The sequence below is a fragment of the Drosophila elegans genome, unplaced genomic scaffold (assembly GCF_018152505.1).
Source record: "Drosophila elegans isolate 14027-0461.03 unplaced genomic scaffold, ASM1815250v1 contig_208, whole genome shotgun sequence".
In the NCBI taxonomy this organism is placed as follows: Eukaryota; Metazoa; Arthropoda; class Insecta; order Diptera; family Drosophilidae; genus Drosophila; species Drosophila elegans.
Genome location: NW_024545578.1, coordinates 25,331,056 through 25,354,712, shown reverse-complemented (window position 1 = coordinate 25,354,712; position 23,657 = coordinate 25,331,056). Strand labels below are relative to the sequence as shown.

Below are 23,657 nucleotides of genomic sequence, written 5' to 3'. Positions count from 1 at the left end.
TTTTCTTCCATAGCAGGTGCATGTGCTAGAAAGAGACGGAAAAAAATCGCTACAACTCGCTTTAGCGGTTCAGTATTATTTCAGTATTCAAAAGATTTTAACTTGGTTATTTTGGAATTTTTGGGACATGGATATACATTTTGGCCTACAATGCGCATTTTATGAAAAAAAATTAAATTATATGAACAAATGCCATTTCGATAATATAAAAGAACAGAAGGGCACCATAGGCCAACATCAGTGGATAGATCAGATGCAGAGAAAAACTTTCCATTTGCGAGTGTCAAAATTGAATTTAGTTTTTCGTTAGTATTCATTTTCTTGCCGGGAAAATTGAATTTTTCCTTCTCTTCTGCTTTTTAGCTAATTTTGCATCAGCTGTGTGAATGAGTCGCTTCAACCTTTTTCGCTACAACTCTTTTAAAGCCTTGTACTCGATCGACGAAAACCCATTGCCGCTTATGAGAGAGAGCGAGAGGCAAATAACCGGCGGACACTTTTCGACAGTGCCTTTTTGATCGTCGACGGAAAAAATACTAGAAATGTGCAGAGCGTTGCCAGACGTCTGGGATGAACTCTCGAAGAATGTTTGTCAGGCCCTGGCGAAAAATTTAATCATAGGTGTTGTGGGATTTGAACTTGCAAGCGAAATGGGTCGAAAAACGACAAAAACACGAAAAAGTCGCGTATCTGCCATTCCAATACTACATATATTTTTGGTGTCGTTTATACTCAACATCTTTGATTTTGCTCTCTTAATTAAATTTGTTTGTCAACAAGCCCAGCTGATTGACAGTATGATCAAAGCACACAAACTCTGGTGAACTCATAAAACTTCGGTCTCACTAGAAAGAATGAAATTTTTTCGCTGGCGAAACTGTTTTTCAATCAGAGTACTGGCTAAAAGCGGCTGTCTGCAGACTCTATTAACTTTTCTATAAATCAACTATTTATAATAAGTTACCTGTGTTACCTTTAAAAATAAAGCCTATGTGGAGTTAAACTTTAAGTTAAAGATAAGTTGCACAAATGATGATAATTACAAAAACATGCAAGTATTGCAATAGGGTGGCAACGCCGTTGTGAAAAATATCCTATTTTTGCCCGCTTCAGCAAAGAAGCAAGAGAACTTTGCAAAAATGTAAGTAACTTGAATATTTTTTGGTTGAAATGAACTAAACAATGCTAACTTCCAGGGTTAAACATAGGACAGCAGCACAAGACGACGACGTCTCCGCGTCCACAAGCGGCACGGGATCGGGAGCAGCCGCCTCGTCCTCGTTCTCCTTTAAGCACTTTCTAAGCAGCACGGGCACTGTAACGGCTCCGACCAGCACGGTGACCTCAGCCGCCGTGCAGACGTCCACGGGCGCCCGGCCCAAGGTGCCCCAGTCTGCCTCCGCCTCGCACATGCAGCCGCCGGATGTGAACGGCAGCAGTGCCTCCTCCAGGATGAAGCGGTCTCCGCGCTTCAGCTCCTTCGACTCGCAGGCGAGTCTGGCTGAGTACGCAGCCTGCGGGGGAGGCCCCACCACCAGCAGCAGTAGCAACAGCGGCGGCGGACCCCAGCATCGATTGAGGCCGGACTTGCGGCTGGGCCACGACGTCGTGCAGGACGCACTGGACAACGACGACGATGACCACGTGGCGTTGGCCGAGGTGCGCAACACGGGCAGGCACTACGACAACCGAATGGATGACGGTGAGTGCTCGCAACGGATTCCAGCTTGGACTTCAACTAACCGGCAATCGCTTCCTGCTTCCTGTACAGATATTTTCCCCACAGCCGCTTCCAACCAGCAACCCGCCAGTGGTACGCGCTACGTGCCGCGCTCCTACTCCAACTACGAGATGCCACCCCATGTGCAATGCTCCTCGTCCTCGCCACGCCGTCGGCCGGCTGGAAACCGCGACCAACGCCCCACCCTTCTAGTGCTGTCCTCCAGTCCCAAAATGAAGCTTGACCTGCCGCTGGACGCATGCAATGCAGTGGGTGGCGGGGCCAGTGGTGGTGCTGCAGCAGCGGCCGGCTTACCGGACTTTGTGCAGGATCACCTGCCGGACGCTTGGTGCGGCGGGCAAGACGCCCTCCCTAGCTCGCCCCCAACTCGCCCTTGGGGGCGGCTGAGGCGGCGAGTGGAGCAGTGGGACTGCTGCCGTCGGCGCTCTCCAACGCTGTCGCGCTTCCTGGTCCGCCCAGCGAGCCAGCCGCCGGGTCCACTGCCAAAATGCTGCCCGACTTCCTGTCGGACGGCCCCATAATTCACTCGTCCCAGCGACTGGCCGACGTGGCTATCGGTCTGCCCTCCAATTCCATTGACTCGCCTCCCCAGGAGGCGGTCGGCACGTTGCAGCTGTCGTCACTGCGCCAGGAGAACGAGCGCCTGCAACGGGAGCTTCAGGAGGCTCGTGCGGAACTTAACGTCCAGACCAGGCGGGCTAGCGACTTTGAGCAGCAGCTGCTGCATCTTTCTGAGGCCGCAAGGCGACGGGAGGCGGCAGCCACGACGACCAACACACAGACCACGCAGCATTTGAGGCGCCAGTTGGCTCAATTAGAGGTGAGAGCCCGTGTGCACAACATTTACTCGATTTAAACGATCTCAGGAAGATTAAATGAGTTTTGTAAGCCTTGATTTGTTTGATTACATTCTCCATTATCTTTTTCAGGCGCAGCTTAGCAGCTTAAGAGGCGGCGCCGGCAACTCGGATTGCGCCGCAGGAGGTGCTCCTGCGGCGACTCCTGACAGGGGCAGCAAAAGCACCTCAAGTAGCGGAAGCAGCTCCACGCGACCGTCCAGAACGCACCATTTGTCAAGGGATCTTCTTCGTGCCGCCGACACCGCGGAGCAGAACCTGAGGTAAGCCGGATTAAGAATTGTGGTGTAACCAACCTGACTGACCGTACGACTGCGCATTCCTTGCAGGCAACTACTGACTGGCGTGGAGAACTTGCGCCAGATGGCGGCCAACTTGGAACAGCCGTCGCAGCCACCAACAACGCCGAGAAGTCCCGATTTGTACACCGAATTCAACTGAACCGCCCGGGATGGTCTCTTGGAGAGGCCGTTGTGCTCCTGCTCAGATCGGTTATTGATGTTTGTGTAATCATTGTAGCCCACGACGACGCGTAGAGCTTGTTTTTAGATGACCCCGCGAATGTTTTATATATCCTTATAATATGTTGCATCGGGTTAAGTGATCGGGAGAGTCCGTAGGTATGGTGATGGGCCATGTGAGAATCAAAGCGCAAACTCGTGATGTTGGTTGATAAAGCATAATATATAATTCATACATGATAAATCAATATATGTATGTAGCATATTCGAGGACCTACCTTATATCAACGGCTAATGTAAATGTAAATTACACCGCAATGTTAAATGTCTGCCACCCTGAACTGCGCATTGAGTCCGGGATAGCGCCCCGCGCAGCAATTAATAAGGAGCTATAAAAGCGATATATTTTTTGTTAAAAACAAAGGATTACCTGTGCACTTTAGTAGTTTGTGCTTCAGTACATAGCAAACAAGAATTGAAATAAATTACTATGAGACAACCAGCTGTTAACCCACTGTGTGATACTCCCCCTCCCCCCAGCGCTTTCTCAACCGCAAAGGAGAGAGCTTTTCGGCAGCCTTGACTTTGCTCTTCAATCTGAAATCGTCGTCCAAAGCTTTCGGCCGCTAAGCTTTCTCCGCTGGCACTGGAATAAAAATCATATTCTCCGATCAGTGGTTCTGCCGACGACGTTATATGCGGACAGATCGCGCTGCTTTGATTCGAGTGCGAGTAGAAGTGCTGTTCAAATCAAAATAGTAAATACATACCTAAAATATATGTGTATCGAAAGGTGATCACAGAACAGCAGAAGATTGGAAACTGAATTCAGAAATGATGTCTAAGCGATTATTGGGTGAGTTTACTGCAGGATACAACGACGACAAAGGTCCATTTGTCGACTACACTTCTCTGTCCATGCAATATTCTACATACATATGTCCCTGTTTTTGGAAATTTAAATTGAGTGTTAGTTGATTTACCGTCTGAATATTTATTAGAAATATCGGCTGATCAGGGCTTGCAGATGTGAAAATATAGTGTGGACAATTTCAAAGCACTGGTACTTTTGTAAAGGCAAATATCAAATACATAAATTTGGGAATCGGAAACTATGTGTCGGCAGATTTTATGGTTAAAATCAGAAGCATGGAAAGATACATTAAGACAGTATTTTTAGTTAGTGAAAAACTAATCAGAGAGGTACAGACGTGCTTATAACGCTTGGCCCGTGTTGGGTCCAGTTTGGTGTACGCGCAGATAAGAGAGATAAGCGAGAGTTGATAATTTGACAGTTGACAGGTGGCAGGCTGATAATCCGGAGCTGCTGCCAAGCGCACTAAGAAGTCGTGTGGCCTAGGCTGTCCGCGGGGGACCAGTTGTTATCAGTTATCAGTTCAAATGGGTGCAACTGCTCAGTACTAATAAAGACTCCATTGCTTTTCATTGCGCATTTAAGGCTATATACGAAAATTATATGACATTCGTACAAATGTACATATACTTTTTTGTACATTTTTACGAAAATTACCGATATATAATTTCGTTACAATGCAGAGCACAGGCTTAAATGCACGTGTGCGAGTGCAGCAGAAGGTTCTGTTTGAAATTGAGTAATCACATTTTGTCTAAGAAATTGGGCTTCAGTTTATAAAGAATATCAGGAGCACAACCTTTAAAATAAATACTAGTAGAGTAAAATAATACTGTGGCTCCATCCCACAACATAGGAACACAAAATCTAACTTTATAAAATTGGGTGCTTCTGAGTAAAGACCCATACAATGTTACGTCCCATCAGCTAAGGGTTCCGCGTAAAAACAAGCATACGAAAATTCGATGTTTGACGAAATATTTTATTATGTAGCCCATATAATTGAAGTTACTTATCTAATCTTTTTTTTTGCTGAGAAACACTCTTAGCATACAAAAAATCAAGAAAGAACGCTATAGTCCAGTTCCCAGACTTTTAGATACCCGTTACTCAACTAAAAAATAAATATTCCCCCACAAAAAATGGGAGATTAGGTGACACCAACTGTCGAACTGCATAGCCAACACTAGAAGCAAAGAGTGTGCAGCACTCCACAGCACTCCAAGTTTGCGCAGCGTAAGAATTACTGGAACCTGCAAATGAAATCCCAAATCTTAAGCTTTTATAGTTTTCGAGATCTCGACGTTCATTCGGACGGTCAGTCGGATAGACATACGGACATGGCTAGATTAACTCGGCTATTGATCGTGATCAAGGCTATTGATCGTAATTAACGATTACAAAATACCCTATTACTCCACGAGTAACGGGTATGAAAAGTGGATGTGCTCTGTGGGAACTAGAGTTTCACATGGTAAAAGGGTTGCACCAAAAAAAAAACATCGGGAACTCTCACATAAATAAGTCCGTCAAAGTCCGGACTAACTGGCAAATTTTTTGGATGCTGAATGTTGGATAGATCTCTGCTGGAAGTGGCTTGTAAGCTAATATATATAGTGTGTTAAAGTTGTTTCCGATACCCAATTTTCTGAACCTTGCTTTAAAATGTTTAAATATCCAAATTTATTCATAATACCGTATATAAAATTCAATCGGCCCCCTCACATACTCCTTGCTTTACAGTCAAGTGATATATGTCATTAAAAAGGTGATAAGTGGTGGAATAATAATCAGTGATCAAGTTTGTTCTGCTGAACAATTATAATTCATTACGCAATAATTTATTACGTTATGCTTGTTTTGTTTGTTTTTATTTTTTTTTGCTTAGACTCTGATTTTTCTGTTAATTCTTATCGATATTTTATACCATAGATATAGGCTAGCAGATATGTATGATCAGTGATCATACGCGTTTAGCAGAACTATTGTAAGTATTCGGACCGCTTCATCAAGGTATTTTGCCTACACAGGCATTTTTTATTAAAGCGTGACGAATGGGAACGTTTAAAAAGTGTATTTATTTAGTTGAATACTTATTAAATTTTCGTCACAAAATTTGATATGAAATATTTTATATGTTGAAGGTACGGTCGTCCCGACTTTTTTATCTCGTTAAGAGGTGTTTTTGTTTGATATCAAAATTTTTTGTTTAAAATATAGTAAAGTACCCAATATTGTGAACCATGGTCATAGTTTACAAAAAAAATGTTTACCTATGCTTCAGTACTTATTTTATTTTCGCAAAACTTTAAAGCTTAAATAACAAGAAAGGAAGCAAGCTTCGGCAAGTTCAAGTTTATATACCCTTGCAACTATTCCAAAAACTAAATTTTTTTAAAATAACAATATTTTGATTTTTATTTTTTTGTGTTTTACAATCAGCTTTTTGATATTGTGGCTTGATTTTAATAAAATTAAAACTTTACTTCTAAAACAATAAACCTATACTTTGTATCGAAGCATATTCAAATTTTGAGAGGTAAACGATCCCAGATCAGTTGTTCGCGCCATTCACAATGAAATCAGGCACGTTTAAAAAGTTCACTAATGCGTCTATGGAATGAGACTGTTGTTCGCAAACAATGGGAACGACCCTTGATCACCAAAAATACGATGTTTACAAACAGGACCTGTAACGGTTGTTTGGTGAAACCGCTGTTTGACAATTTCAGCATGTAAACACGCTTAGGGAATACCCAAATTATTACATTTTATAAAATTTAAGCTTGTACACAATTTTTTTCCACACTTTTCAGCACACGTTCGAAATTTTAAAAATGTTTTATTATAGACCACATGTCAATGATTTGTATGATACTGTATATTAAAATTCGATTTAAGAAACCTCCGCAAAAATAAGCAACCAAAAATTAGTTTTTTCGGAACTTTGTATTGTTTCGCTAACTGTAAATTATTGTAAAGAAACTATGAAAAGTAACTGCGAGAAAATTCAGATAATTTTTGGATGTCCTTCTACTCCTCCTTCTACTTGGGCTTTTATAATTTCCAATAGGTTCTGCTGCGCCATGCACCAAAACACATAAGTCAGACAAAAAAAAAAGACAAAATCATTTAGGTTTTTTGATTTCACTCCACAATAAAATTTTGTATTTTTTAATTTAATTGGATTTACATAAAATTAATCTAAACCAATAAAAATGGTAAAGATTTTTTTTTTGGTGTGGGCTAAAGTTTGATGCCCTGGGACAGCCCTTTGCTAAGCACGCTTAAGTACGCAAATTTCACATTCATCGTCGCTTGCTATTTAATGGTCAGTGAACTGTCATCGACGCAGTTATCTGTACCAGGAAATTTGCATTTCACCCTTGCGGGGGATCGGGTCCGATGCAGGCCACACTTTTGACACAGCCTTGCTTTAAGTTTGGCGCTGATAAATTATAAGTGTAGTCTCTCAGTTTTAAAGCTATCTGCATGAAACGACTATAGCATATAGCTCCCATAGGAACAATCGAAAAAAAAAATAAAAAAAAATTATAACTTTGCTGTTTCTTAATTTTTTTTTTATTTCTTCGACATATAGTAATGGTTAAATATTTCAGAATTACGGTTTAAATTTCATCAAAATCGAACGACTATATCATATAGCTCCAATAGGAACAACCAGAAAAAAATACAAAAAAAATTATAACTTTGCTGTTTTTTATTTTTTTTTATTAGTTCTTCGACATATAGTAATGGTTAAATATTTCAGAATTACGGTATGAATTTTATCAAAATCGAACAACTATATTATATAGCTCCCATAGAAATAATATAAATATATAAAATAACTATCTAATAATTCAGCTGCAAATCATCATAGCTTCAATGTTTTTCAACATATACGCAAGTTAATCTTAATTTTAAAGTTTTCAAAAATATTTAATTCTTGCAATAGCTGCAAAGGTATATGAACTTCGGCGTGCCGAAGTTTGCTTCCTTTCTTGTTTTTAATATTCTTGTTCTTTATTTTCTATAAAAATGTACACACATTTAGTCATTCTTATGCATATACCTACTATACAGATATGACTGCTATAAACCTACACTTTTCTTTCCAGGTCATACCAGTCGGGTCCTTCCCCGCACCTTGGTCCGCAGGAGCTCCAGCTCAACCCTGCGCTCAAAGGCAGCACCCGCCGCGGTGAACCAGGTGCAGAGTGAGATGCCCGAGTGCGGTCATAGTCCTGTGGCCTACGAAGGATCCAGCTATGAACAGATCCTCAAGACGCGGCGCAACCACCTGACACCCAACCTGCTAGCCCACTTCAAAAAACCGCTGGTGATCCATACGGGCCACATGCAGTGGCTGTACGATCACGAGGGACGGCGCTACCTGGATATGTTTGGCGGAATTGTCACTGTGTCTGTGGGACATTGTCACCCGTAAGCAACAGAAGTTTTTTATTTTCACAGAAAAAAACATAAACTATAAGAGACCATTTACTTTATTAATATAATACTTTTTTTGTATTAGCCGTATTCAAACGAGAAAGAAAGTTTATTCCTGTCAGCCAAATTCGATTGTTCGTATGAGAACTATAGGGTTACAAACCAAAAGCTCTTCTTAAAGGGGAAAGAAAATCGTTAGGTTATCACTGTCGGTGGCAGTCCACGGAATGACGAATCGCACGGAGAGTTTGCGGAGGAGACCACTATAAAAATAGTCGGATCAACTTGAATGGGAGGCGGTGAAGGGTGGGTTTTCCCCCGGGCCCGCGATCTTCCATTCAATCTTCAATTTAATGTACTAAAAACTTGTAGTACATCAACTCAATAAATTAAAAACAAGAAAGAACGCTATAGTCCAGTTTTCCGACTATTAGAAACCCGTAACTCAGCCACCCTACGTATTTCCCCTACAAAACAATCAAAGTTTGTGTGGCGCCATCTGTCGAACGGCATAGCCAACACTAGAAGCTAAGAGCGTGCAGCACCTCTACCCCTCCACTAACAGTTCTGTAATTCTCTCTCTCTCTCTCTCTTTCTCTCGGTCTCATCTGCTAGCAGCGGCAGAACAGCGGCCGCTCAGTGGCTAAGCAGCGGCAGAGAGGCGGCAGAGAACTTCATAAACCCCATTACTTCTAAAATAACAGTTCGAATTTAAAATGTTTGGGTGTACCGATAGATATGACCGAAACGCACACACAACAATCAACCTCAACCTTCAACATCTCTCAGAGTGACAGTACACACTTTCACGATTTGTGGGCGTTAGAGTGAGCGTGGCACCGTTTTTAAACTTGCTCTGCTTAGGAATCGCTGGAATCGGCATGCCAAATCGCAAATCTCTAACTTTTATAGTTTCCGAGATCTCATTATTTATACAGACAAACAGACGAACATGACTAGATCGACTCGGCTGCTGGTCCTGATCAAGAATATATATACTTATGGGGTCGAACACGCTTTCTTCTACCTGTTACATACTTTTCAACGAATACAATATACCCTTTTACTCTACGAGTAACGGGTATAGAAATTACATTCCAGTCGGAAATTTTAAATTTATTTGACGGGAAGTGAGGGGTCCGAACATGGATACCCTGTGCCCCGATTTCCCCTTTTGCCACCCAGTTTACCGGTTTATAAAAGAGTTCCCCACTGCCACTAATACCAATTGCATTCATCCCTAGGAAAGTGAACCAGGCGCTGAACGAGCAGACCGCCAAGCTGTGGCACACAACCAACATCTACATGCACCCGAAGATTCACGAGTACGCCGAGCGACTGGTGGCCAAGTTCCCAGGGAACCTGAAGAGCGTTTGCTTCGTGAACTCCGGCTCGGAGGCCAACGACCTGGCCATGCTGATGGCGCGCCTGCATACGGGCAACCAGGATATCCTCTCCTTCCGCAACGCCTACCACGGCATGTCGCCGTACACCATGGGACTGACGGCGCACTCCACCTGGCGCTTCCCGTTGCCGGGGGTCAACAACGGGTTGGTGCACGTAATGAATCCCGACCCCTACCAGGGCATTTGGGGCGGTTCCTCCTGCCGGGACTCGCCCGTGCAGACGACGCGCGACTGCCAGTGCCGGGACGGCTGCCAGGCGGGCGACGCCTACTACAACGAGCTGGAGGAAACCTTCAAGTACTCGTTGCCGCGCGGCAAGGTGGCGGCGATGTTCGCCGAGTCCATCCAGGGGGTCGGCGGCACGGTGCAGTTCCCCAAGGGCTACCTAAAGCGGGCAGCCGCACTGGTCAGGGCGAACGGAGGACTTTTCGTGGCCGACGAAGTGCAGACGGGCTTCGGACGCACCGGCGAGCACTTCTGGGGTTTCGAGGGCCACGACTACGTGCCCGACATAGTCACCATGGCCAAGGGCATTGGCAACGGCTTTCCACTGGCCGCCGTGGTCACCACGCCGGAGATCGCCGCCTCGCTGGGCCAGGCTCTGCACTTCAACACCTACGGCGGCAACCCCATGGCCAGTGCCGTGGGAATCGCCGTGCTGGACGTGATTGAGGAGGAGCAGCTGCAGCGCAACTCGCTGGAGGTGGGCACCTTCTTCCTGAAGGCTCTGGCCGAGCTGCAGGAGCGCTTCGAGATCGTCGGAGATGTGCGGGGCAAGGGCCTGATGATCGGCGTGGAGCTGGTGGGCAATCGCGAGAAACGTACCCCGCTGGCCACGCCACACGTATTGGAGATCTGGGAGAAGTGCAAGGATCTGGGCGTGCTTTTCGGACGCGGAGGCCTCCATGGAAACGTAAGTGTCAACCTTTTCGTTGGGCTGAGTGCATCCTCATCTGGGCTCTTCTGTCCTCGTTCGGGCACATCTGACTAACAAGAAACCGACCTCGGCTAAAGAGCCCCCAGGCGAGATGACCTCCCTGGTGGCTTTTTCTTCGAGCGCATCATCAACTCCTCCTGTTTCTATCTGTGCATCCTTTCGTGCATTTCCACAGGTTCTGCGCATCAAGCCTCCCATGTGCATCAATCGGGCTGACGCGAAGTTCGCCGTGGATGTGCTGGCCCGGGCCATTACCGAGTCCCTGCCACTGCAAGAATAATTAACGAGGATCCGAGTTGAGAAAAGGAGTACAGACAAGAGATAGCGTTTCAATGGTCTCGGATGGTCTCGGCTGCATTTATTAATCGATTCAATTAGAAGAGTCTCTTTCGTGGCTATAGAATATTTGAATCCATTATATTTCGCTTGTTAAACGTTAATATGAATTGGTTGTTATATAACCGAAAAGTTGATCGAACGTGAATGTTTTTGCAATACGAAACAGTGCGAAAGGAGATATAATATCTATAAATATATAGGCATATACCACTATATCACTACGGCAGTACATGAAGTCACGATGCGCAGTAGAGTGTGTGTATAGGAGACTAGATAGACTGCCATATATATATAGATAATATAGACTACTATATAAAACCGCAGAATGGAAAATCTGCTATAGTGGTCCGATCGTTACGTGATAAACCAATACACCAAGGTATTGCTAAAAGAAAAGAAAAGAACCAAGAGTTTAGAAAAATTATTTGGTTCAGAAGAAAAAGTAGTGAAAGTGACATAGTAAGATTTTGTATAATTGGGACTTCCAATTTGGAAGCTTTTGGGCCCTGTTTGGTTAAAATTGGTTCTATATACGCGTCGAATGACAGCCAATTTGCTTAAATTCGATGCTCCGTTCTATTTATTCAAAAATACTTTTTTTTAATATATAAAAATGAACAGTTGTTTGACAGTTTCAAAAAATTGTAAGGACTTGTTTTTAGAATCCTGGAATAATTTTTCTTGTGTTGGGCAGGTCGTTACAAAAAAAGTTTGTTCTTCGACTTTGCTAAACTCTGCACGCCCTTAACTAGTTAACCTACAGTGCCATATGTCGTTTAAAAGGTCAAATGCTAATTCCGCAGCCTTAACATAATTGGTGTTAATAAAATAGTCTTAGAATTATTTTACTTTTTTTTTTATTTGTTAACTCTTTTTTCATGTTTCTTTCTAAAAAACCTTTTTCGAAAGTTTCCCAGTTCAGAGCAGCTACGGCTGTCTGGGTATGGAATTTCGCTGAAAAGTATATTTCTCCAATTTGGCGGAAAAAATTTTAGAAAACAAATTTTCAATTGGGTAACTATATGATATCGTTGTCCGATTTTAAAACCGTAGTTCAATATTTAAATTTCATCAAAATCGGACGACTATAACATAAGGGTATATGAACTTCGGCTTGTCGAAGTGTGCTTCCTTTCTTGTGTTATATGTTTTATTGGCAAAAATTTAAAAAACCCAACATTCGGAGAGATACTGGCCGGTCCCATTCGACCTTCTTTATTTGTAGATTTGTAGAGATCGGAAAAAAATATTAAAACAAATTCTTCACAAATAAAAAAAAAATAACAAAATGGCGTCGACCAATTTTACCAATTTTTTCGACATTTTCAAATATTTTAAAAATACTTATTATCAAAATTTTTTTAAGTCCGAAACAAGATATATACAAAATTTCAAAGAAATCGGTTCAGTGGAACTTAAAATATAATGTCAACCACCTCAAGAAAAGTAAGTCCGAGAAAAACGCGTTTAAAGTTTAGGAAAAATTTATAATGGCTCGGACGCCACGTCACAAAATTTTGAAAAATCTTTTAAGGTCTATCCATTCATATCTTTAAAAGTCTATCCATACAAAATATGCAAAAAAAAAAATGAATCTACCACTAAGTTGACATGGTTAGTCACTTACTCCCAATACACTATAAAATATGGTGGTAATAATTGTAAAGTTTATTTTCTTCTAACATCTGCATGAAGACAATAAATTAAGTTACTAAGTTTGGTATATTTTTAAAAGTGACTAATTTTGTAGCACTGTAAAATTATTTACCAATCCTGAAGAAATTTATTTACGATTTACAATTACAATATTAGCTAACTTTTTATTAATTACTTACATATGTACGTTTTTACTCCTACTAATTTGCATGATCAATCACTCCAAATTCAGTTTCTTGGCGAATTTGGTAAATGAAAAACATCAATGTTAAATGTCCGATTTTGTGGTTTACTGTTAATACTCACTGCAGACAGGTCATGTGTAATGAACAGGGAATTTCCCAAATTAATTCTCCATATTTGTCCCCTGTTCCTCTTCAGGTGCTGAGCTTGAGGCCTCCTCTGTGCCTATGCATCGGAGATGTGGAATTCGCCCTCGAGACATTGGAGGCAGCCTTTAAATTTCACATGAGCAAAAGCCCTCGCAGCTGGAGAATCAGCCAAAGGACGAGTTAGGATAACAATTGTACTTCAGAGCTCATTTATTCACTTTGCTTACAAGCTAGTAATTAAACAACGATATAGAGCAGCATTATGACCGAAAATCGATTCCAAAAGTGAGCGATTTTTGAGCGAGGCTTTGACTTAGTTGTATTTATCCTTAGTTGTAAAAATTAAATTGTGATGTGGATCATGGTCGTGGTTTTTGAGGGAACCGAACGTGTGAATGAAATCCTTTAACATAAAAACTGCTTAAAATAGCGTAATGTTTGGTTTGAGCATAATATAAAAAACAAAAAACACGAAAATCGCCTTTGCTTAAAAAAGCTAATGCAAAAATGCAGTCAGTCCAGGAGATTCACTTGTGATGGGGAAGCTCTCGTGTTTCTTATAGGGGAACTCCTGTCAACGTGGCTCCTGCTAAACTTGTATGTCATGGTGCTTTTCTTCGTTGTCAGCGACTAGCAACGTTTCTGACAGTTCCTTCCTCGCCTTTTGAACAACCCAAAACATCAGAACCACGCCACAAATGACCTTTAAAGAGACAAAAGTTAGGAATAATTTTGTATAACTTTTAATATTTGCTACTGCGTCTAATTTTATTGTGTATATAAGTGAAAAAGAAATTAAGTGGAGAGGACCCCTAAAACCGGAGATATATAAATGTGTCGTTTTTTTTCCGAAACTGTACAAAACAATAATTTTTTTTTGTCAAATGTTGGTACACGTTTAGTTTTTTACCGAAGACTATCTGTAAACAACATTTTCGGCAAATCAAAAATTTAAACATTTTTTTTTTCAAAATCTGTTTGGTTTGTAAGAGAATGATAGGGTTAACTTGAATTTGAATTTGGAATATATCTCGAAACGGCATGCAATGCCCTTTTTTCATAAATTTTTTTTGGTTTGCGGTATTCAATAAAAACAAAAAACGAAGCAAACTCCTGCAAGTTGAAGTTCATATACCCTTTCAGCTATTTCAAAAATTAAATATTTTTGAAAACTTTAGAATTTTGATTTACTTGCGTATATGTTGAAAAGCATTGAAGCTATGATAATTAGAAGCTCAATTAGTCAATAGTTCCGATTTTAATAGAATTAAAAGCGTAATTCTGAACTGTCAAATCCTGTTATATAATTTAAGACGCTTTCTTCTACCTGTTACATACTTTACCCTACGAGTAACGGGTATAAGAAGACCTGCATGTAAAGTTTCATCACATTCAGTTGCAAGGCACCAAATACCAATTACTAATATTTAAGGTGACGAGCCACTTACCTCAAAGATAAAGCTAATGTATCCGGTCAGCTTGGTATTATTGTCATTGAGCACTTCGTGCATGGACCTTAGCGTGGAGCCCAAGTAAACATTGATAATTTGGGCTGGCAGCAGCCCAATCATTGTGGCCACATGGTAGTCTTTCGTATTGATGGAACTGATCTGCGAAAATAATCATCTGTTGTAAGCTGTGATTTCTTAAACGATTATGTAATTATACAATGAAAGGGCGTTTGAAAATGTCATGTTAAAATCCATAATACAAAATAACAAAGAATCGAATAATAAAGGATTCTCCAAATGAGTCCTTTTCGTTTGAATTGCTCAGATCGGCCTTTGAATGACTTACTCCGAATATCACATTTTGCACTCCGAAGGGAATGGGTGTAAGTCGTGTAAAGAGCACGACCCTAAATGCCTTTGGTCCAGAGATCACGCGGAGAATGGCTCGACCCGTGTCATTTTTGATTAGCCTGCAAAAAGAATGAAAATATACGGACACATTAGATCACTATGAACGGTACAGTACATATAGTGACGATGAGCACCGGTAAGCATTCGCAAGTATACTACTATATATAGCCGCAATATTCGAAGTCAGCTAAGAATAGTCCGATCTTAGAACATGATATAGCAACCAAAAGATATCACTTCTATAAAAGTTTGTGCATACTAACAGATTTAGAAATCCGATACACCGTTAAAAAGATATTCAATAAACAAGAGAGATACAGCATTTTTGGTTTGAATGTGCGTATCAAAGCGATGTTTTACTGTATTAAGCAGCTCGAGGTGAAAAACTTATCTTGTACCACTTGTTGGAAAATCGCATGTTTTAGCGGGAAATCATAAAAAAGATAGATTTCACACGCCCACAATTTTATTATCGTGACGATCGCACCTTCAACTCCAAAAACTTCTGGTATCACATTGTGTGACGACTATTTTTTGTTTTGTAATCTGTACACTGCTTTGAAATGGGTTAGTAACTGGGCTGATTTTATTGTGCAGCTTTGTGCCGATTACAAAATAAAATAAAAAAAATCACAAGTCACAAAATGTGATATTAAAAGTTTTTGGAGTTGAAGGTGCGATCGTCACGTTAATTTTACCCCGTCAAGAGGTTTTTTTGTTTGATGTATAAAATACAGTCATAAACACATTAACGTTTTATAGACTCGGGGTACTTATATCTATGTTTGTGGTTGTCTAACCCACAATCAGGAACTGATTATAGGGGCTCTACCGTTCGGCAGTTAATTAGTCTACGGTACCCCATAAAATAACTGGTGTGCAGGTCTATCATCACTGTGGACTGTCCACGTAGTGACGATGCGTGCCTGGCCACCGCGACATTGAAGGCAATTTCGTAGCTGACGAGCTGGCTAGACAAGGGACGGTCGGCGATATCCTTCCCGAGAAGGATTACCACTTGTAAGTGGAACTTTTTCGCCTCTTGTCTTGGCATTAATTGGAAATAAATAATTTTGCTTTTGGAGGGAGTAGTAGTATAATTGTCTTGGCATTAATTGGAAATAAATAATTTTGCTTTTGGAGGGAGTAGTAGTATAATTGACAAATTACACTGAGACAGTGAAACCCAATTTCATAATTAAGGGAAGTGTTAAAATGTACCCTTATCAGCTTTTGCTATATGCATTTAAGTCTCACAGTCTCGCCTGATAAGGCAACGAAAAGCCACTGTCTGATAAATTGGTGGTGTCTTATGCAACCCAAACTGAGGATGAATCAATAAGTTTTACGTGACCTCATATCGTTTGTCTAAATTTGTAAACTTATTCACCACATTTCAATTCAAATGAAATAAAAACCACGTGTTAAGCCTATATCGAATTAAACTGGTGTTTTTACTTGCCATGGAGTCACTAATTACGTTTAACTTTCACTTTCGTTATAATTTTTGAAATAAAGGTTCCATTTGGAAAATGTTTGTTGGGTTCATAGATATAGACGGACGGATAAAATAACTGGCCTCTATTCCACAATGTCTCTAAAGAGTGGGCGGGATCAGATTTAAAATAAAATTGGGCTATTACCAGAATCTACAATTTAAATGACAAATTTGATAGTTTTCGAGATCTTGACGTTCATAAAAAATTGTAAAATTCTTATTAAAACCAAAGGTCACTTTAATATTTACAAGAAGTTCACAATTGTACCATTGTAATAGGGAAAATTGATGTTGCAAAATGCTAATTTTACGATTTTTCTTTCTGCGAAAGTTTTCAAACCGAAAAAGAGAGACCAAAACAAGAAGGCGACTAAAATACCCTTAGTTAAAGAAATATGAATACTTTTTAAATGCAAACAAAGATACTATCCCGCTCGCACTGGCACTGGCACTGGCATTCGATTTCCTTGCTTTTCGGTCAGTTCATTTATTGACAACTAGCAATCGCGCCAAAGGGTTAATTGTTTTCGAAAAGTTGTAAAGTCGGAGGTACATAAAAATTTTTACATAAAAATCTGCATAATAATGCCTGTAAAAACTTAAAAAAAAAATTTTAAAAAAAACCTTTGTTTATCCGCAAGTATTTACTGTATAAAGGATGTGTTTAAAACTTAATTTAGATCGGACCATAACTTTTTGAGTAACGTTACGCACCGACTTAAAAAACGTAGTTTTGGGAAAAACACGTCTAAAGTTTTTACATACATATTTGCATACCTGCCTTGAGCACGGTTACGAGATAATCAAACCGATTTTAAGTCCGATCGACAAGAAATTTTCACAGGATTTTTCTGAGATGATTTACTTTTATATACAAAATTGTCAAAAACAAAATTTGTTTTAAGTTGCAAAGGGGCAACCCTTACCATTAAAGAAATGGGTTTAGAAAAAATAATTTTTTAGCTATCACAAGGATGTAATCACTTATAGTCCGAAGTCTTACTATAACAAATCGTTTTTTAATATCCACAAACATCACATACACGCATTGAATTCCACAAGATAACTGATGATGGCCTTTTCAGCGCGGCCGTTCGTGAACAATTTCTTTTTTTTCAGTTTCCCTCGGCGAGGTCATTCAGCTGGCGCTTATCATTAGATCCGTCCTGACCACCGTCTTCCCATAATCGTGGCGTTCTAACTCGACTGGCAGGTGAGCATACGGCCTCAATTGCCTGCCGCTCGCTGGGACAGCGGGCAGTGAGCACCTCCACGGAGTAGTCATCCCGTATGTGAAGGGTGTCGCCCAGCTGACAGAGCGTGCCCCTAAACTCGGGATACGCCTGACAGCAGTCGTCGGGAATGGAGATGGACAGGCGCAGCGACACCACGTTTCCGGGTGCGAATGGGTAGTCGAGCAGTCTTCGACTGGTGTCCCGACTATCTAGGCCCACGTGCGAGACGACAATTGGCGTACAGTTGTACTTGCGGGCCACCTCGACAGTCTCGGCTGCACTCCTGTTGCCTTGGGGCAAGATCCGGAGCTCCCTAAGGTGTCGCGCCAGCAGGATTAGATATGCGGCATGCAGTTCGAGAGGTGTGCGAACGGTACCCTCATTTCCAGTGGACTGTATTAACGAGCACAGATCGCGGCGAATGTCCAGCAGTGCACCGTAAAGCATTTTTTGGGGAGGCGTGAATCGGCCTGAGTTGGGCCAGCACCTGGCCAATGCGCCTTGGTAGCCTCCGTACTGGCAGCCAGCATCCATTTGCCACAGTCCATTGGCGTCCAAGCCGCAGGTCACTGGTGACACGTTTGGATGGGCGTGTCGCATACGGCACTTGTAGTCGAAGGATGTAGTCAGCTCTTTTGGATTGCGATGGTGCTGGGCTATCAACTCCGCCATGGATTCGGCGGCAATTGCGTTAGCCCGCCGCAGGGCACTCTGCTCCCGGGGTGTCTTAAAGGTGCGTGTGTACTGGAGGATGTACCGGGGGTTACCTAGTGGTTTCTTGGCCTCCACGGCTACCTCTTCTACTATCCGGCTGACTGGATTCGAGGGCTCGAAAAAGTGCCACAGTTCGGGAGTTTGATCCCTTAGCAACCGCAGCAAACTTTTCTTTAGCATGGTTAGGGGTAGAACATCGTCCACGTGGTGCATATGGCTATAAATCGTGGACAGCTGGGAGTCAACTTCCTCGGAAAGGAAGAGCAGCGCGCCAGCCTTTCCCTTCCGGCTGCGATGGAGTACCAGGGCCGCGCCTGGCCTCAAGCAGTCGCAGAGATAGAGAAACTCGCATTTTTGCCGCAAAGGGCATCTGCGGAGTGAGTCGACCCCGGCCACCACCAGAACGTGTGCAAATATCCGGTTTTTCCTCTGCGACTCCTTAAACGCGTCCTTTGCCTGCATATAGGCATTAAGATCCTCCAAGGCCATTGATCGGTGCAGGTCGATCTCTTCGGGCACCATGACTGCACTGGGCATCGGGTCGTTGTGCAGGTACTCGGCCATTGTGGGGAACTGACCTCCGGGGGAGTCTCGGGAGAACCTTTCGATCAGGTCGGGCACTGGGAGCGGTCGAAGTCTTTTAGCGAACTCGGAGGACGGGACCGTTGGCAGTACCAGGTGGACATCACTCCGGTCCGAAGCGGCCAATACGGCACACTGACGACGCACTCCAAGCCATGTAAAATACTTGAAATTTCGAACGGATCGTAGCATTGGAGAATCAAAGGAAGCACACTGGGCAGAGGGGACTATATGGACTATAGTTGGTCGGAGACTGTTGTACGATGGAGTGCCTGATCTCCGTAAAAACGTATTTTGTAAAAAAAGAAACACTCACTTTACCCAATTCAATTTTAAATTGTACAGGGCGACCACTAAAGCAGAGCTATAGTGACTATCCTACATGACACAAACCCAAAATCATATTTTTTTACTTTTGTTTAAAATAAACTTGTCTTATAAAAAAGTTTCCAGCAAAATTTAAGCACAATTTTACCTTTCCTGTCAATAAAAATATAATGAACATGTTTTTAAATTTGAAGCGATTTTATTACGAAATCTAGAATTTAAGAACGTTTGCCGTTTTCATGGAAGCTTATCTAATTCTGGCTCACCATATTTTCTAGAAACAATTCGCATTTATACAGAAATCTTCTCGGTTGATATTTGTCTGTTAAGTTTTTACCACCTAATATCGAACAAAAGGTTAACTTGTCGACTTTATTTTATGGAAATAAGTTTTGGGTACCGCTCTTTAATTTAATTTCTTGATTTAGGGTCCTTGTAAAGAAACCCAGTTAAGAGGAACTAACTAAAAACCGCTTTATTTTTTACGCCCTTGCTATTAAACGACTTGAGAAACAGACACGTTCAAAAGGTATTTGAGGAAAAATTTAAAAAAAATCTTTAAAACTATAATATATGGTTTCTCCTATTATAGATCTTGAGGACATTATAGATCACGTTATCTATAGCAAATTTAAAGTAATTCAAATTTTAATGGTTAGTTCCCTTTAGTGACCTATGTATGTTAATATGTAATGCAAAATTTAAGTTTTTAACAGCAACATCTGATATAAAACAACAACATTCTTACCGTGGCAAGAAATTCGTGGCGATTGGACCTAAAGCAACAAAAATATATGTTGATACCCTTGCAGAGGATACTATAATTTCAGCCAGAAGTTTGCAACGTAGTGAAGCAGACATATCTGACTTTATAAAGTATATATAATCTTCATCAGCATCACTAGGCGAGTCGATCTAGCCATGTCCGTCTGTCCGTCTGTTTCTACGCAAACTAGTCTCTCAAATAAAGAAATACATTTTTTAAATATTTGTTTTCGTGCCGCTTCAACAATAAATTTATGATTTTTGCCTACACAGGCACTTTTCACTTCAATTATTTGATAAGACATCGTTTTCCGATTTTCATACATAGTTCTGAATCATTAAACCAAAAACACTAAAAAAAAAAAATGAAAAATTAGGTGTTACAAATTAAAAAAAATTTTTTTGGTTATATTCCGGTTGTTCTAGGCTGCTTAGAAACGGACGGGCGGCCGGACAGACAATAAATAATAACTAATTAAAAAAAAAATAATTTTAAAATTTGTACTGCTAACTTTTTTCACATCGATTGTTCCAATGGGATTTAAATGATACAGTCAACCGGTTTTAATGAAATCAAAAGCCAGTTCTCTTGGCTTCTCAAATAATAAAATCAAAATAATAATAATAATAATAATGATATAGCAATCGAAAGGAAGCGGTTTTAGAAGAGTTTATGCATACTAAAAGTTTTAGAAAGTCATTTGATCCTGGAGAAATGGGAGCGAAAGTGCGAACAAATTTTGTCCTTATATTGGAACTGTTGGGACTGGAGGAGCAAAATAACTTTTGTGGCACTGTTGTCTTCTGACATTAATTACGTATCCAATGACACCTCGGTCATCTCAATTTGATTATCCGTTCAAAAGAAATTCAACATATAAGATTTTTAGAGCATTTTTGTCCGCTTGTTTGTTTGCACGGTGAACTTTTTGATTTAGAATCTCAAAACCCCTTTTACTGTAAATAAAAAGTTTTGTTGGAGCGCGACAAATAAAAAAATTGTAAAATGTGTATTTGTTAAGTTGAATGCTTAAAAATTTTTCGCCACATGATTCAATATCAGAATTGTTGTGCGTCGTAGGTGCGATCGTCACATTTATTTATTTTTTTTTTTTGATGTTTTTGTTTGTATCAAATTTGGGCATTTCCAGGAAAAGTTAACCAAGCCCCAAAAAGTAAACGTTAAGGTATTTTTTTGTTGGTAAGTACAATATTTATTAAACAATATTTGATAAACGATTTCATTAGATTCCATTCCTTACGGTTCCACTAAGATATCCGACTTTGAAACAGAAGCAACACTAACTATTTGTCTAAGCAACATTTTGTTTAATTTTCGTTTAGTTGGTATAGCTTCTGTGGAAAACATTGAAGCTATGGCGATTTTTAGGTCAATGATTCGATCGTCCCTATGGCAGCTATTTGTAATCGATTTCCGATTTTAATAAAAGTAAAAGCTTAATTCTAAAATTCAATTCAATTTTCAATTTTATACATTAATTTTTTTTTTATATTCCGATTTTTTCCATAGGAGCTATTACTATACTATATGCTATAGTAGGCAGATTTTATAGAAATTTTAACCGTAATTCTGAAACATTAAACTAATACTATGCTTAAAAGACCAAAAAAAAAAACAACGTTTTATTTTTTCATTTCTTTTTCTTTGTTTCTATGGCAGCTATATGCTATAGTCGTCTGATGCGGATCGTCTCTACTTATATACTACCGGCAATAAAAAGACAACTTTTCTGAAAGTTTGATGCAGAAAGCTTTAAAACTGAAACTAATTTACGTAGAAACGGACGGACGGAGAGACGGACATGGCTATATTGACTCTCCTAGTGTTGCTGTTCAAGAATATATATACTTTATAGGGTTGGAAATGTCTTCTTCACTGCGTTGCAAACTTCTGACTGAAATTATAACACCTTTTGTAAGGGTATAAAGCTACTTTTTCACAAGAAATGCTCAAAAGCTGAACCTGCTTTTTCGATTTTTGAACTACGTCTTCTCAAATGACACGATTGTTTAGATAACTAAAAATATCAAGTCTTAGACATGATACTTGCAAGACGTGTATTTAGACAAAGCACTTACCTTTGCACGGGAATGCGGTGCCGGCAGCTGCGAATCGTGGCATGGGCTACGGCAATGCCGAGGTTGGCGCCTAGAATCACGGTGAACCAGCCACGCAGGCAACCGAACAGGTAACCGGCGGTGACGAGCAGGACGAAGTAGCCCACCACCACGGGGAAGCTGACGAGGGCGAAAAGCGCCATGTACACGGCGAAGGTTAGCCAGGGGTTCTGCATCTCGATCCAGAAGAGGAGCTGGCGGGCGTAGTCCCGTGTCGCCCAGCCGACGAAGATAAGGGCGGCCAGGATGCAGGCGGGCACCAGGCAGCCCAGGTACCAGTTTCGGGTGAGGAAGCCGTGGGCGCGCCCCCACCATGAGTAGCGCATCCGACAGCGGAGCAGGGAATTGGAGCGGGTGGCCCTACGACTGGTGTTGTTGCTGGCGAGGAAGGGCTCGCACTCACTGCTCTCCGAGGAGTCCAGTGCTAGCAAGGCGGCGGAGGAGGCATCGGACTGGCTGGTCGGACAGCTGGGCAGTGGGTCAACCTCCAGTCCGCTGGAACAGCTGACCTTGATCAGCTGTGCGGCGGCAAGCGCTGAGGGGGCGGGAACTGACTTCTGCATATTGCTGTTGTTGCTCGCATATCCGTACGCGTTGTTGTTGTTGTTGTTGCAACAGCTGTTAGTCCCGAAGTCCGTCGACGACATGGCTAGGATTTACATTTAAATTTACAGTTGTCTCTGACACTACCTTTCTCCGTTTTCTCTTTCACTTAGCGCTACGAAATTTCACTTATGTGCACCCGCATCCGCGCTAAAACAGAATTAGGTGAAACATTTGGCAAGGCAACCGAGTGCCAAAAACCGTTGTTTTTATTGTTTTAATTCAATTGAAATAAGTGTGTGTTTTTATTTTTATTTATTAAGTTACTTCCTATGTGTAACAGAAGGAATTTCTTTGGCTGTCCCGTATGAACGGGTAATCACTACATATTACGCTTTTGTTGTTTTTAATATGTGGCTCAACAAACTAGAGGTGGAGAAACATCGATGTCAACATCGATATCATCGATGATTTTAAAACATCGGTTTTGTCGATGTTTGGCGGGGCAACATCAATGTTTTTTCATCTCTATTCTGCTGCAATTATGTTAGGAAAACGATGTTTTAGCAGAGGAATGTTAAGAAATTGATGATCTAACATAAATCGACGTTAGAAATTCGACGATTTTGAATTTCGAACTTCGAACAAACCCGATTCCGGCTCCATGAGAGAGTTTTGGAGCTGGCAGCAGCTCTTTTTACCGTTTCGTTTGGCGGTGCAACATCGATGTTTTTCAATCTCCAACTACGGGCAAGAAAGACCTGTAATTGAGAGTATAAAAATATATTTAATCTTTTTACTGCAATATTATTCTATTGGTGGAGGTAAATACATACCTGAAAAGTAAGTTGTATTAATAAAGGCTGTATATATATGTGTATTCTTTGACTTGCCCGTATTTGCGTACATTCACATGTAGTTGCAGCTCTAAATATAT

At 41.1% G+C, this 23,657-nt stretch overlaps 4 protein-coding genes across 5 annotated transcripts; 2 read left to right on the top strand and 2 right to left on the bottom strand.

The window, feature by feature from the left end:
• The first annotated feature begins 672 nt into the window (after window positions 1–672).
• Window positions 673–3,558, top strand: LOC108138376. The gene is given in 6 exon segments (XM_017260558.2): window positions 673–1,141; window positions 1,197–1,702; window positions 1,772–2,097; window positions 2,100–2,561; window positions 2,671–2,861; window positions 2,928–3,558. Coding segments are annotated over 6 exon segments (1,599 nt in total). The 5' UTR covers window positions 673–1,139; the 3' UTR covers window positions 3,040–3,558.
• A 180-nt stretch (window positions 3,559–3,738) lies between these two features.
• On the top strand, window positions 3,739–13,419 carry LOC108138371 (alanine--glyoxylate aminotransferase 2, mitochondrial). Of its 2 annotated transcripts, none has more exons than XM_017260549.2 (4): window positions 3,739–3,915; window positions 8,055–8,379; window positions 9,630–10,704; window positions 13,105–13,419. In XM_017260549.2, the coding sequence occupies exons 1-4, from the start codon at window positions 3,894–3,896 to the stop codon at window positions 13,237–13,239; spliced, it is 1,557 nt and encodes a 518-aa protein (XP_017116038.1). In that variant the 5' UTR covers window positions 3,739–3,893; the 3' UTR covers window positions 13,240–13,419. The 2 variants fall into 2 exon arrangements, with proteins under 2 accessions (XP_017116038.1, XP_017116039.1); XM_017260550.2 differs by lacking the exon at window positions 13,105–13,419 and adding an exon at window positions 10,904–11,206.
• On the bottom strand, window positions 13,248–23,146 carry LOC108138372 (transmembrane protein 64). The gene is made up of 4 exons (XM_017260551.2): window positions 22,139–23,146; window positions 14,853–14,976; window positions 14,504–14,665; window positions 13,248–13,758 (listed from the first exon to the last, which is right to left on the bottom strand). Exons 1-4 carry the CDS (start codon window positions 22,822–22,824, stop codon window positions 13,645–13,647), a joined length of 1,086 nt encoding a protein of 361 aa, XP_017116040.1. The 5' UTR covers window positions 22,825–23,146; the 3' UTR covers window positions 13,248–13,644.
• Window positions 17,356–19,154, bottom strand: LOC108138370 (xaa-Pro aminopeptidase 3). The gene has a single exon (XM_017260548.2). It carries the CDS (start codon window positions 19,136–19,138, stop codon window positions 17,531–17,533), a length of 1,608 nt encoding a protein of 535 aa, XP_017116037.1. The 5' UTR covers window positions 19,139–19,154; the 3' UTR covers window positions 17,356–17,530.
• Window positions 23,147–23,657: the final 511 nt, after the last annotated feature.